Here is a 13,889-nt window from a genome sequence, read left to right as displayed (position 1 = left end):
TTAGTTTCAGCTGCCAAGTCTGAGATTTGATTTGACTTAGGTTTGCTAAAATGTCAGTAAAACTTATTCTAAGCAAGCTACTTTCACTCTTGTCAAGACAGCAAACATGGCTTTTCTGTGAAATATATATATTAATTACAACTGCTGTGTAAAAAGGCTGTAGTGTCTCTAAGTAGGCATTTCTATGTTTCTGAGATGGGATTCTAAATATACCATCAAGTTCTTAAGTCTAAAAGTAGAAAGCTCATATAAACATATTTAATCCATTAAGGACTTTTGTTCACATAAGACATGACTAAACTTAGGCACTTTTGGCTGTTTCTGTGCTGGCCTGACCAAATTGAAGGCACGTGTTGAGACGAACAGCAGTTCTGCCCTGGGCTGGCGACAGCCAGAGCAGCCAGTTCTCTTTCACACAGAATGTTGGCATTTAGCAATAGCTGACCTTTCACAACTTATTAAGAAGAAAAACACATTTGAAGAAAGTGTTCCTGTAATTTCCTTATTCAACAAACCAGTCATTCTGCACTTAGCACGTGATTTAAAGTAAGAGAAATTTGGGGAAGCACACTGATGTACTGCTACTTCTGCAATCACATTTTTATACTAGCAAATCATTCTTGTGAAACCTGGAATCCTAATGAATTAATGCAAAATGTAAGTGGTTAAAGAAACTTTAACTCCTTCAAAGTCTTCCAAAATTGAAGAGTCTCAAGATAGAAAAACCAAGCCGAATCAAGCTTGCCACTGAGTCTTTCATACTCAGTACTTCATTTGAACTGACTATGCAGAGGAGTGGTGATTTCACATTTGCTATTCTAAAAGAGCCACAAAAGAAAACAGAGGAAACATGGAGCATGGGCTAAAACAACTATATTGCCATGGTCTGTTTGTGTTAGGGTAGCATCCTGCAAATTCTGGAATAAAATTCGGCTTAGAATTCCATTTTTTCCTCTACTGGTGTTCCCTTTCTACCACTCTTCATAATGATACCACCTGCAAGACACGTGCAAGCATGTAGGATAACCTAGCATTAGTACTGAGGGAATCCTTTGCAATGCAACTTAACCTTTGAGTGTCTTATTACAGGTTTCACCTTATCACAGTGTGAAAGGGTTAGGCTTGGTTCTCACCCAGGACTGTGAATTCTAACCACAGCTATCAGTGAATTATGGCATTTGATTTTAGCATTACATGTCTTTGAACAATCTGGTTCTTGCTCCAGGAATATTTCCTCAGTAGGAATAAATAACATTGCCCGGATTTTCTTAGCTCATGCTGAACAGAAACTCAGTATGAGCTCTAAGATTAAAGTATGGAATGACTCAGCCCTTTAATCAGTATTTGAGGAAATTCTATCTGAAACTTTTTGTAGAGTTATAGAGCTTTCCTCCCTCCTCCTAAGTGGGATTGTATTACTTGGTAATTAATACACGTGAATTCAGGAGGAATTTCAGGGGAAATTAAAAAATATTAATATTTAAAACCATTAAATATCACTGAGTAACATTTAGAGTTTTTAAACAACAAAGCTAAGTATGGATGAGTTTTGATATCATACAGTTACTGTTAAAAACTTCACACTGATATAAATAAGACTTTTTTCTGCCCTGAATTTCTGAGGAGGACCAAGAAAAATTTCAAGGATGCTGTGTCAAGGTAGGAAACACCAAGTCTGGTGAAAAATTATTCACTTGACTAAGCAAGATTAATTTTATAAGACTGACTTACAATTTAGACTGAACAGGGGGCAAGTTTAGGCGAAAAGCTTAAGAAAGATAATGGAAGAACCAGTAATGAGTAAGACTAATAAGAAAGACTTCCACAGACAAAAGAAAGGAAATGTTTTGAACAGACAAGCAGAATGAGACCGCTCTTTAAAATCAGCATAATAGAAGACAAAAATAAAACTGAAAAGACTAAATCAGTATGGAAAGAGGAAGGGGTGAAACAGTAATGCAAGGAGAAACTGGAGGTGAAATTTGAATGGAAACAAAGAGAACATAGGGAATTATTTCATATTTTTTAACACCAAATTTATATAGTGTTAGTTTCCTGTTTCCTGGACTAATGTTAAACACATTATAAATTATTTGCAGTAATGTACAAATGGCCTTCAAATTTAAAAAAATAAAAACATTTAAAACATTTGGAACAAGTTCAGAGGAGGGCCACGAGGATGATTGGGGGACTGGAGCACCTTCTGTATGAAGACAGGCTGAGAAAGTTGGGGCTGTTCAGCCTGGAGAAGAGAAGGCTGTGTGGAGACCTCATAGCAGCTTTCCAGTATCTGAAGGGGGCTATAGGGATGCTGAGAGGGGGTCGACACAACTGTAGCAACAGGACAAGGGGTAACAGGTTCAAACTTCAACAGAGGAAGTTCAGGTTAGATATAAGGAAGAAATTCTTTCCTGTTAGGGTGGTGAGACACTGGAATGGGTTGCCCAAGGAAGCTGTGAATGCTCCATCCCTAGCAGTGTCCAAGGCCAGGCTGGACAGAGCCTTGGGTGACATGGTTTAGTGTGAGGTGTCCCTGCCCATGGCAGGGGGGTTGGAACTTGATGATCTTAAGGTCCTTTCCAACCCTAACTATTCTATGATTCTATGATTTATCTTTTCATTACCTGGAAATCAGGGAGTACTTGGCTCTATTTTTCTGATACAGATGTCAATGGGCAAGTCACTATATTACTTTGATCATTAATGACCACAGTGCCACCATTCTTTAAAGGCAGACATGACACCACAGTGCCCATATTGTCTCCCAGTTCTCCTTCACAGGATGCTCCCACCCAAATCCCACTTCTGAAGAATAATCTGTATGTATTTTTATCACAGCCAGAGAACCTAGGCATTTCTTTCTTAGTTGTAGCAACACTCTTGGCACTTTTATGTGCATAAGACTCCAGTCTTCTCCTCTTCCCTTTTTGGGACCAGTCAAAAGATTTCATTGTCAGATTTCTTAAAAGAAAATTTAGAATCCTTATGGTCAATGCATTCATACAGACCTCTAATTTGAGTCTTTTATGCTGTGACTTATCTTGTTCCAAGGCACCAAAAATCATATTCAATTGTAACTCCATCTCTTTTAAGGTTTTCAGCTCCCTGTCCTTCTGTGCTTGCTTGTGAATGAGAATATCAGCTTGCTCTTTTTTCTCCAAGTCACATTGACTCAAATTCTTTTCCAGAGCTTCTCTGTATAGATAGACACAGAATTTTAGAAACACGTAACTTGACCAAGACATGAATGGAAACAGACATGATCATTTTAAGGGGTTTTGAGAACTGCATCATTATGGCTGAATAGCAAAATAAACTCATAAACTACTGGCACAAATTGTCTAAAAAGATGGCAATTTTATAACTTTAACCAATGATAATATGCCTAATGATGCCAGTGAGGCCTTACAGTCTGTTCTAAATATGTTAGAAATTCCAGAGAAACTTTTACTTATAAGAAGAAAACACATTTTTTTAGTATGAGGAAATATTTACATGTATGCTTCACTTAAACATTTCAGTTTAAAGTGCCACTATCCTTTAATACGAAACTTTAAACTCAAAAACATTGTTGCTGAGCATATGGCCATGATTAGAACTATACATCTTCCCCTGCAAAGAAGGAATCTTTTGAAGCCTTCAATCAACTCGACAGTTTATTTTACTTTAACAAGTGATATAAGCTCACAAATCAAGGCAATATTAAAGAGATGAGTAACTGGTCCTCACTGAAACTCAGGAGTAGGTGCAGAAATCTATGATCCTCATTTAAAAAATTAAAATACTGACATATTCTTTTTCTTGTTCAATTTACTTTCTGCGAGTTACACAGAAAAAAATAAATATCTTTTCACTGGAAAGAGAAGCCCTCTTAAAAATTTCCCTTTCAGAGAAAAATCCAGTTGCACTCTCCCTGCATTTTATCAAGTGGTGATGTTTTCTGATGTTCTTCAAGCCAGATCCTAGATTGCAGTAGTTTATATAAACATTTCTGAAGTCAAAAGCAAGCCTGATAATTTCAATTCCACACTGGTTGCAGCACAGAACTTGAAAACATAAGCAATACAGCAGAAAAAAGAGATCTTTGAGAACACAGAATTGTTCACATATGATACATGGCTTGTGTCTAACCTCTCTGCTATGATCACCAATCCTTTCTCTCTGTTAATTTCTAGTAATTTTGCCAAAGTACTGCATTCTTGTTCTTTGCTTTCTAGCAAAATTTTTTTCTCATCCAATTCCTTCATTATATCTTCTCTTTCTTGCAAAATCTCTTCAGTCCTCTTTTCAATGGCTTTCAGGGTACCATTTAACTCTCCTATTTGGTCATCAAGGGCTTTTTTCTTCTTCTCTTCATTGCTGTGGATATATTTCAACAAAACAGTAGGGGTTAACATTTCCACATGCATATTTAAATGTCAATGTTTCACTTCATATACTATGCTTTTCAGTGCAGTGCATGGATTTTAAGTGAATTATAGATGCTTTTTAAAATGTTGATCCTAATTTTAATCAACAGCTATACTCAGTAACACATGAGTGAAAAGAAGCCACACATATATATATATCTATATATAATTATTTATAAAAGCATACTTTTTTTTCCAGTTTATTTTCTCAGCTTCTTTTCCAAGTTTTACTGGAACACCAAGGATCCTTACTAGCTCATCCTAGTGACAAAACAGAAAAGTTACATTAATAGCCTTAAAATCTGATGATGTTTCATAGAAGTAATATTCACTTACAAATGCTGCCAAACTGAACAGGAAATATACTTTAAATTACTTGAGTTTGTCCCAGGGAAATATAGCTGCTACTTCTGAAACTAAACATTAATAGTTACAATTTCATTATGTCTGCAAGATAAAAATTATGCTTTAATATTATTAATACATCTGATTATGTTACCTATACCACGTAAAGTGGCAAAGACGGGGATATGTTTTTTAGTTGTCAGCATAAATCTGTATTAACTTGGATCTGGGCATATGTTAGAGCAGCCTACAGTAACACAACATAGCAAATATGCCATTTTTTAATCAAAACCATGACTATTATTTCCTAAAGGAATAATAATGGATATGGGACAGCAGCATGTTCCAAGCTTATTGAAAAATGATGTAATATATAATGTAATGCCATCTAATGAATTTGGAATGACAAAACAACATGCAGAAGATTCACTGTTTCCTTGGACAAAGAATGCGCCCATAAACACATACATACACACAGACACACAATTAATTTTGTGTTACTTTTAAATTAGCTTGCTTCTCCAGAAGCTTTTCCATTTCTTCCTTATCTATTAACATCAGCTTTTTCTTGGATGAAACATCTTCCTTTATTGCATTAATTTCCACTTTCCTTTGGTTTACTTCTCTGCAGAGCTCGTCACAATTTTCTTTCAACTGTTTAATTTTCTTATCTCTTCCCTTTCAAAATGAAGTAAAAGACAAGATTAACATTATTTTCCCTGTTAAATTTTACAAGCTTGTGGTGTTACAGGTTCATTAACATTGAATGGTGATAGCAGTTTTTACAACAAGGTATGAAATACAACTTTTTAACAAGATGTGTGTTTCCTCTATCAATAACCAGCAGAATTTTATCTCCATATTTATTCATCAGAATTTATGACAGCAAATGTATTTTCCATACTCCAATCACAGAACCATAAACCTGTACCTACCTTTACATGCAGTACCCATTTGATGAATATAGTAAAAAATCTTCTTGAGCAAACTTAAGAAGATCCAGATCTTTTCTGAATCAGTTATTCATCGCTTGCCCTAAAGTTATCAAACCAGAATGATATCATATAGGCTCTCCTATAATGTCTACCTCATGTTTTCTCTATGTATTCCAGATTTTAGATCAGTTCTGGAGCTACTCACTGTGAAAATATTTTCACTCATGTTTTCATGTAGTTGCTGACAGAACATAAAGCATGGCTTTGCTCATGTTTTGTACTTACCCTGTGTTTTGAAATTCTTGCAAGTTCGCTTTCCAAAAGACTCTTTTCTTCTTGCAAACTACAGGAAAATCAAAACAAAACTAAATATATTAGTAATACAATAAATATTACTACAGTATAGTACATGGTAAAAAAGTATGGAAGCCTATCTCGTGTTAGACCAAAATGTATGGTGAATTATCGTCAGGGACAATTGAAAAGTGTCCAGATTTAAAGGAGGGCTGCTGACTGGTAACTGGAAGTCCTGAAAGACAGGTTGTACATATGCAGGCTTTTTCTACAGTGCACACATCTGAAATTTGAACCTGATTATTCTTAGTCTCACCACCTCCTGCAGGGGTGCATTTATTCCTCATTCACCCTTGTCTTTACACTATAATGCTACACTCACAGTTTCTCCCAACCTCAGAAAACAAAATGTAAACATGGAAGTTTGGTCGATGAGAAAATGAACATGAGCTGGCTTCAGTATGTGCTCGCAGCCAAGAAAGCCAACCGTATCCTGGGCTGCATCAAAAGGAGTGTGACCAGCAGGTCCAAGGAGGTGATCCTGCCCCTCTACTCTGCTCTCGTGAGACCTCACTTGGAGTATTGTGTGCAGTTCTGGTGTCCTCGACATAAAAAGGACATGGAACTGTTGGAACAAGTTCAGAGGAGGACCACGAGGATGATCAGGGGACTGGAGCACCTCCCGTATGAAGACAGGCTGAGAAAGTTGGGACTGTTCAGCCTGGAGAAGAGAAGGCTGCGTGGAGACCTCAGAGCAGCCTTCCAGTATCTGAAGGGGGCCTATAGGGAGGCTGGGGAGGGACTCTTCATTAGGGACTGTTGTGATAGGACAAGCGGTAATGGGTTAAAACTGAAACAGGGGAAGTTTAGATAGGAAGAAATTCTTTCCTGTAAGGGTGGTGAGGCACTGGAATGGGTTGCCCAGGGAGGTCGTGAATGCTCCATCCCTGGAAGTGTTCAAGGTCAGGCTGGACAGAGCCTTGGGTGGCATGGTTTAGTGTGAGGAGTCTCTGCCCATGGCAGAGGGGTTGGAACTAGATGATCTTAAGGTCCTTTCCAACACTAACTATTCTATGATTCTAAGTGAGGCAAAAGGAAAGAGGAGGTGGGTTTTAAATACCAACAAAACCAGCACACACCAAAGAAAGTGAAGTTGCTAGTGAGACATAGCAAAGAATCAACTTTGGCACTTAGATTTGTGTTTGAAATTACAGCTGATGTATGTGCTGTTTAGGCCTCCTTGAGACTCAGTAGAGTCTGTTAGAATAAATAACTAATTAAGGGGAGTATTAAGAGAAGGGGCCAGGCTTTCATGGAATAGCTGTGTCACTTGGGACTACAAACAATGCAAGGAGTCCTAGGCAGGTCCACAAGTCAACTTATGTATGCAAAGCAACTACTACAGTTGCTTCGGAATGTGGCTGACACTGAAGAGAGGCAGCTGATTGGTATTTCTTTTTTTCTCTGAAACCTTTCAGCATCAGCCTAAGACTTTGCATGGTGGTGGTTCAGGTACCACAAGGTGGTCATGGGAGAGAGATACGTCTCCTAGCAGCCAGCCTCATGGAGGATCATCACTAGGACCTTGTGCTTCGTTCTGTATCAATGCTGACACAAGGTGCAAACCCATTACCCCCTAAATGTTTTCTTATATTTTGGTCTTCCAACAAAAGAAGCAAAGCTCATACCTAGAAGCCTCAGGCAACATCTTTCCAATCAAGGAAAGAAAACAGTCAAAAAGAGAATTGGGTTGGTGGTGTTGTAATAAAAAAATAATAAGTAAAAAGATAATGAAGAACAAGCTCCGGCTGAGATGAAGACCAAAGAGAAAATAAAGGCATAGGGTAGATGTTGTTGATTTACTGCACATATGCATATTTGTATGTGCAGAGTACAAGTATGCCTCTTACAGGGACTGCTAAGTCTAAAACTAATTTGAATGTGTTTGAACACTGATGGAGTGAATGAGTTTGCAAAAAAATCTTTCAAAGAAAAAAGTTGAATTTAGATCAGTCTTCCCCCCAAAATGATAAAATTATTCACAAAAGAAAAAATTCTATGGCAAAATCTATTAGAACTTAAGAAATTGCACAGAAAAGTGAAGAAAGACGCAGGGATATTTTTGGAGGTACACAGTGCAAGTGCATGTGAATTAAGGAAACACTATAAGGCAATTTCTTCTTTGCTGCAGTGTGGCTCAGGAACTACTAGTTTCATGTTCCACTGTTTAAAGTCAGTAAGAGGGATCAAACTGCATTTAAAACTGAGCTACTTCAATCCTGTGATGGCAGCTTTGGTCTGCTCCTGTGTACCACACCAATAACCTGCAACTGAGTATGTTGTATTGGAATGCCATGTGGGTCAAGCACAATGCTTGCACTTACCAACAGGTTGCCTAAATGTATAAATATATTAATAAGGATAATTCATATTCCCAACACATTCTGGCAGGACTCCTAGTTGAAGTCCTTGGGAATGGCATAATCACACTAATTATAAAGAATTTCCACTTTGCACAAATAACCATAACCGACTGCCACAAAAAATTATTAAGTCTTGTGCAAACTGATTAAAGAGATACTGCATTGCCTGCCATCAGTCCATGCGGTGCCCTCTTTAATATCGTGCCAAACGATCAAAAGAGAATCCCGAAAACCAGAAGGGAGAGCAAAGTTGACACTGGTTTTTTTTTGTCAAATTCCTCACTCATGAGGACAGATTCCTGTGGAGGCATTCCAGTTTCTCAAAAAAGGCTTTTCCATCCAGCAGAAGTAAAATGATTTGAACACCTCATTTTCTGTGACATAAACAAAGGCAACATGGACAACAAGCACCAAGTAACCAAGTTATCTTACGCAGACCAACTACTTCCATGCAAGAAAACAGTGAAAAGTTGAAAAGAAAAGGTGGTAAAAGAAAGAAGTTAAATCTCTCCCTATTGAGCAATGAGTTTGGTCCAGCTGCCCACATTCAACAATTAGATAGGTGCCCATGTGCTGTTATCCCCAGGCTTCCTTACTTTCAGGGATGAAAGCAAGAACATCCAAAGGGCAGGTCATCTGACATCCCACCTATTTTAGGATGAGATAAATGAAAGGCTGAAGATAACATATTTCTCTCTGTTGCCTCTGAAGGGAGACCAGGAAGATTAACTCAGATTAAGAAATCAAATAAGATTCTTCACAGATTTAAGTTCAATTTCTGATTTAATAGCTATATAAACATAGAAGCTTAATGTAAGCAGAGAAAATCCGGTCTTTTCATTTAGCATCTGAATCTTGAAATCTGTGGTATATGAACATCAGCCTCCTGAATGCCTATAAACTAGACACTGTTTACAAGAACAAATCAAATCGCTGCAAGCGGCATTAGGCATTTATAATTCCCATTGGTTTATAGCCCTTCTTTGATAAGTGTATATTTCAACAACATGTCGGTTTTAATATTATTATTATTATACCTATAACAATATACATAATGAAAAAAAGACGAAACCCTTAAGTTTAAGCATTAATGTTCACAAATGTTTCTCACATTGCTTTACTTATTTTCATGAAACTTAATAGCAGTATTGTACATGAAAAGCTATTATGGATGCAGATATAATGAGTTAAAAAAAAACCACTCAGAAAATTGGACCATTAATAAAAATACATTCCAGCCTTTTCCCTGAGAGATGTCTACAGCTGCAAACTGACACAGAAATAAAAAGATTAAGTCAGAGAGATTAAGAAATGTAGCGGTAGTTGTCAGCAGAGGTTCATTTCAGTTCCTTAGCTCACAAAACAGCCAGGATGTTGTTATCATTACAAATCCCATAATGCAAGAAAGCAAACTCCTTACACATAGCTAGGATTGCTGAGGAACCCGTAGAAGGTGCTTAGCACCTCACAACTAAAATGCTAGTGACCACAAGTAGAAGATGTCACAGTCAATAAGCTGCCAGCATGAGATTTCTGCAAAGCTTTCAGCTGTAATTAGTTTGCATGTATGAAAAATGCAGTCATAAGACTAGCTGATAACAACTTCAACTCTATTCATTTTACTTATGACTTGTAATTCTTTACTAGAAAAACTATGGACAAGAGCTTAACACTTCACTTTTTATTTATTGGGTGACTAACCCTGAAATAATTACAAGCATTGAAATAATTTTCCATATTTGCAATGCTTCTACAAGGACATACTCAGTTTTGCAATCATGACTTGCATGCAATAGCACATGATACTTCAACGAATAGCTGTTTTTCTACCTGCACAAATGACTGTGAGGGCTGTAGATTGGACTCAGACTTTAAAGCAAAATACTTTTCAAGAATTAGGCACCTTTAATCTCACAAACCCCTGTTATAAATAATTTCATTACAATTTAATTGCTCACTTTTAGGTATATGGTTTAGATGATCAATTAATTTAGATGATATATTTATTATTTCTCAATAATAAACTGTTGTTACTATTGCCTTATAAAAAACCCCAGCTCTTTATCTGGTCTCACAAATCAGGACTGTAAGCCTCACATGGATATTAAAATGAAAAGTTTCCTCAAGCTAGAACAAATCCTTGTGATCACACTGAGCTTTTTCTTGCATTACTCTGATTTTTTGGTCTATATTCTTCTTTATGAAGGCTTGTTCAGTCCCAGTTATATGGAGAAACTTCACGGTTCTGAATGCAGCTGTACCAGAACTAAACTGGGATCTCTATTTTTCTTTTTACTTTATTACACTTGCCTCAAAGTTTTGGAGAGGAAGAATACTCCTGGAGTCAGCTCTGGCTTTGGGGCAGGAGCCTAGAATTTATGACCTCAGTAAAATCCTTCCAACTGCTGTTCCCCTTCTATGCTGAACACTCAGGCAGACACATTAGCAATGAACCCAGTACAGCAGAGCAGAAACACAAACTGGAAGAGGAGGCACACCACAGCCATGCAGCCACCCTCAGCGTGACTTCCCTGGCAGCTGAAGTGCATCAGAGCTGGTTCTGAATACCTCATGTACCTATTCAAGTTATGAAAAAAGTCACAGAATTCCTGAAAATCTGCTGATACTACAGTGCTTAAATAAAGAGTTAAAGCAGAAGATGAAATATCCTATTCACCTGTTGAAGTTATCTGATCTGGAAAAATTGTTTACAGAGGCAAGAAAACAGGAAATGAAATATGGAAAAGAGACTATAGAATACTAAAGAACCTCAAGACAAAAAAATAATTTTGCTAATGTTATGGATTATCTGTATGACTCTTCAAGAAAAATGTTTATTTTTCTCAGATTTGAATTTGAGTGCAAAAAGGGTACTAAGCAAAAGCCGGAAGTAAAGGCAGCAGAGACTAGAAAGATGCTTCAGAGAGAGAAAGGCTTACAGAAATGGAAGCAGATCTGCCGAAGTTTGCTTTCACTCCCAGCTCAGCAGTATTTCTGTGTAGACAAGATCCAAGACTTCTAAGAAATGGATAAAGCAATAAATGACACATATATTCCCTTCAAAAGCTTTTCCCTTCCATAATCCCCACCTGCCATACATGAAAAGGTAAATAAGCAATGTTTGTTTTGAGACTAAACAGCCATTAGTCATAATTCCCAAAGAGAAGTTTCCTTGTAAGTGCCAAGCACAGCTGGGACCATATTAACACAGTTGGACAACAAGGGAAACTGTGCTCCAGAGAGATTAAGAGCCAAAAAAGGTTGGAGCATGAGTTTCTAACCTTTTGAGAAAGGAAGGAAACCAAGCAGTTACATAACAGCAGACTTACTTATAACATCTTTGATTTAGCTTCCCCTCTGTCTGTGACACCACCCATGCTCACAGATGTTTTAGAAGCCATTGTTGTATTATTTGCATAAAACTATCTGGCATATAGATCTTCATTTTACATCAGTGTTACTATTAGATGAACTGTACTTCACAAGTCCATTCTGGACATTCATTTTGACTGTCCTTCACAGGCACCAAAACCATCTCCCCTTTATAAACATGTATTCACATCCATTATCTGTTTTCTTCGTATCTCATTTCTATTTCCCCACTCACCACATTCACTCATCTGTTCTCCACAGTCCTGTTCATTCCACACTACCTCAGCATTAACCCCCCTCCCCCATTTCTGGAAAGTACTATCTTCTCTCCCACTAAACAAATTGTTCACACGTAACCAAGACACATCCTCCTCACTCCACACCCACAATATGCATAAACCCCAATGCTACCACCTGGCATGAAACAGATTCCAAGCAAGTAGCAAGTAAATAATTTGTAGCTCTTCAGTTTAGAAAGTTGACAAATTAAGGGGAGGGGAGTACAAAAGATATCAATCAAACTATCCTGCAGCAGTGAAAGTGAAAATCACTGTCTTATCCGGCACAAGAACTATAGGGTATGAAACGGAGCTGATTGATAGGAGCTGATAGGAGTCAGGTTCAAAAAATGAAGGCGGTGTCAGTTCTTGTGTAGCTAATCTATGGAACTCATTGCCCAGTGTGTTGCAATGCCAGAAGTCTATATAGTAAAGAGGAAACAAAAGAAGTACAAGGAAGAGGGGTCAACTGAGGACTCCTAAATACAGAAAACTACATTTGGCTCATAAAATCCCTGAATTACAAATGTCTGGGGGCTGTTCTTTTGGTCGCTGCTAGATACTGAGCCATATGGACCTCTGGTCAGACTGTCCAGCTGGTTTTGATCTCATGCAATACATAAGACAAAACAGAGGGAGTTTCTTATTAAAATGAAAGAGAAATTTTCACAGCATGACAGACCTAAAACAGTGTCTTTTTAGTCTGCAAGATAGGATGTTTAATTCATATATAAAAACTAATGTATGAAACATGCAAAGGTAATGGAAACAATGCCTAAACTGTGTGATATGTAGGACAGAAATCTTTTTGTCCTGAGGCAGAAAATACAGTACAAGTAAATAATCATATAAACGTATAAGTAGCCATATAAACATATACATAACCATATAAACATATAAACCCCCATTATTTTTTTGAAAAGTGATGCAAATTCAATGAAAAATGTTCATGAGATATGAGCACAAATGGGTAAAAACCATGATATTTTGAAGAGCTCATTTCTGGACTGCTTGGAAATTGCAATAAATTCTGTGTTTAATAATTATTTCAGGAAACCATGTTGCTTAGTTATCTCATAGCAAATAATTTTTTCCAGATGCTTTCCATGTTTCTTTATTTCTCCCACCCCAAATTTGCTGCTTTCTCAAGTTTCTTTCCCTCTTAGAGCAAACATTTGGCTCTAAAAAAAAAACAAAATCAAGGAAAGACTGCCAGAAGAAAATCTGCTCTCTGCAGTCAGTACAGTGCCCCTGATCTCCTTGCGGAAATACAGCTTTAACTGCTGAGCTGCTGACATCGTTTATTTGTATTTCTATATGGCAATTGCAATACAGCTGGACTGAAGATAGATAATAACAACAAGCACCCCACAAAATGAAAATATGAGTTCATCTCCATATTTTTATAAATGCAATAGTACTGTTTGTAGTTTTAGTATGAAAGCTTCAAGTGTAACATGCTCATATATGCAGATATTTAAAATACATACAGCATCAAGCTTATTCTGGACTTTTTTCCTTTTATAGAAATGTCGAGTATTCACTTCTTTCACAGCAAGTATTCCATTTTTCTAACATGAGACTATACAAGTACTTCTCCTCCTTTAAGTACCTGAATAGAAAAACTTGAATACTCATTCTGATGATAAAAATAGCATTGAGTCTATTTATGCCATTGTTTCCATAAAATCCCAGTCACCAGGTGTCTGAGACAGTTTAATCATCTGTATAAAAGGTGTCCTAGACTAGAACTGTTCCTGTTAATTTTGCCTAAATAAACATTAAACGTGCAAGGTAGTAAATTTTAAGCAACATTTCAAAGGATACCATAGC

At 37.1% G+C, this 13,889-nt stretch overlaps 1 protein-coding gene across 5 annotated transcripts in view; it reads right to left on the bottom strand.

The window, feature by feature from the left end:
* Window positions 1-13,889, bottom strand: part of LOC133219202 (coiled-coil domain-containing protein 146-like) — a 71,474-nt gene that overhangs the window by 18,978 nt on the left and 38,607 nt on the right. For all 5 annotated transcript variants that reach the window (XM_061366366.1, XM_061366368.1, XM_061366369.1 and 2 more), the window contains 5 exons: window positions 5,975-6,032; window positions 5,256-5,432; window positions 4,597-4,670; window positions 4,132-4,359; window positions 3,009-3,195 (listed from right to left, as the gene is read on the bottom strand). In XM_061366366.1, the coding sequence (XP_061222350.1) occupies window positions 3,009-3,195; window positions 4,132-4,359; window positions 4,597-4,670; window positions 5,256-5,432; window positions 5,975-6,032 (724 nt within the window). The remainder of the gene's footprint in view (window positions 1-3,008; window positions 3,196-4,131; window positions 4,360-4,596; window positions 4,671-5,255; window positions 5,433-5,974; window positions 6,033-13,889) is intronic.

Source organism: Neopsephotus bourkii, unplaced genomic scaffold, assembly GCF_033783945.1.
Source record: "Neopsephotus bourkii isolate Nb327-2 ecotype Australia unplaced genomic scaffold, CSIRO-AGI_Nbou_v1 NB_1328, whole genome shotgun sequence".
In the NCBI taxonomy this organism is placed as follows: Eukaryota; Metazoa; Chordata; class Aves; order Psittaciformes; family Psittacidae; genus Neopsephotus; species Neopsephotus bourkii.
The sequence above is the reverse complement of the archived record's forward strand: the minus strand, read 5'-3'. Positions and strand labels throughout refer to the sequence as shown.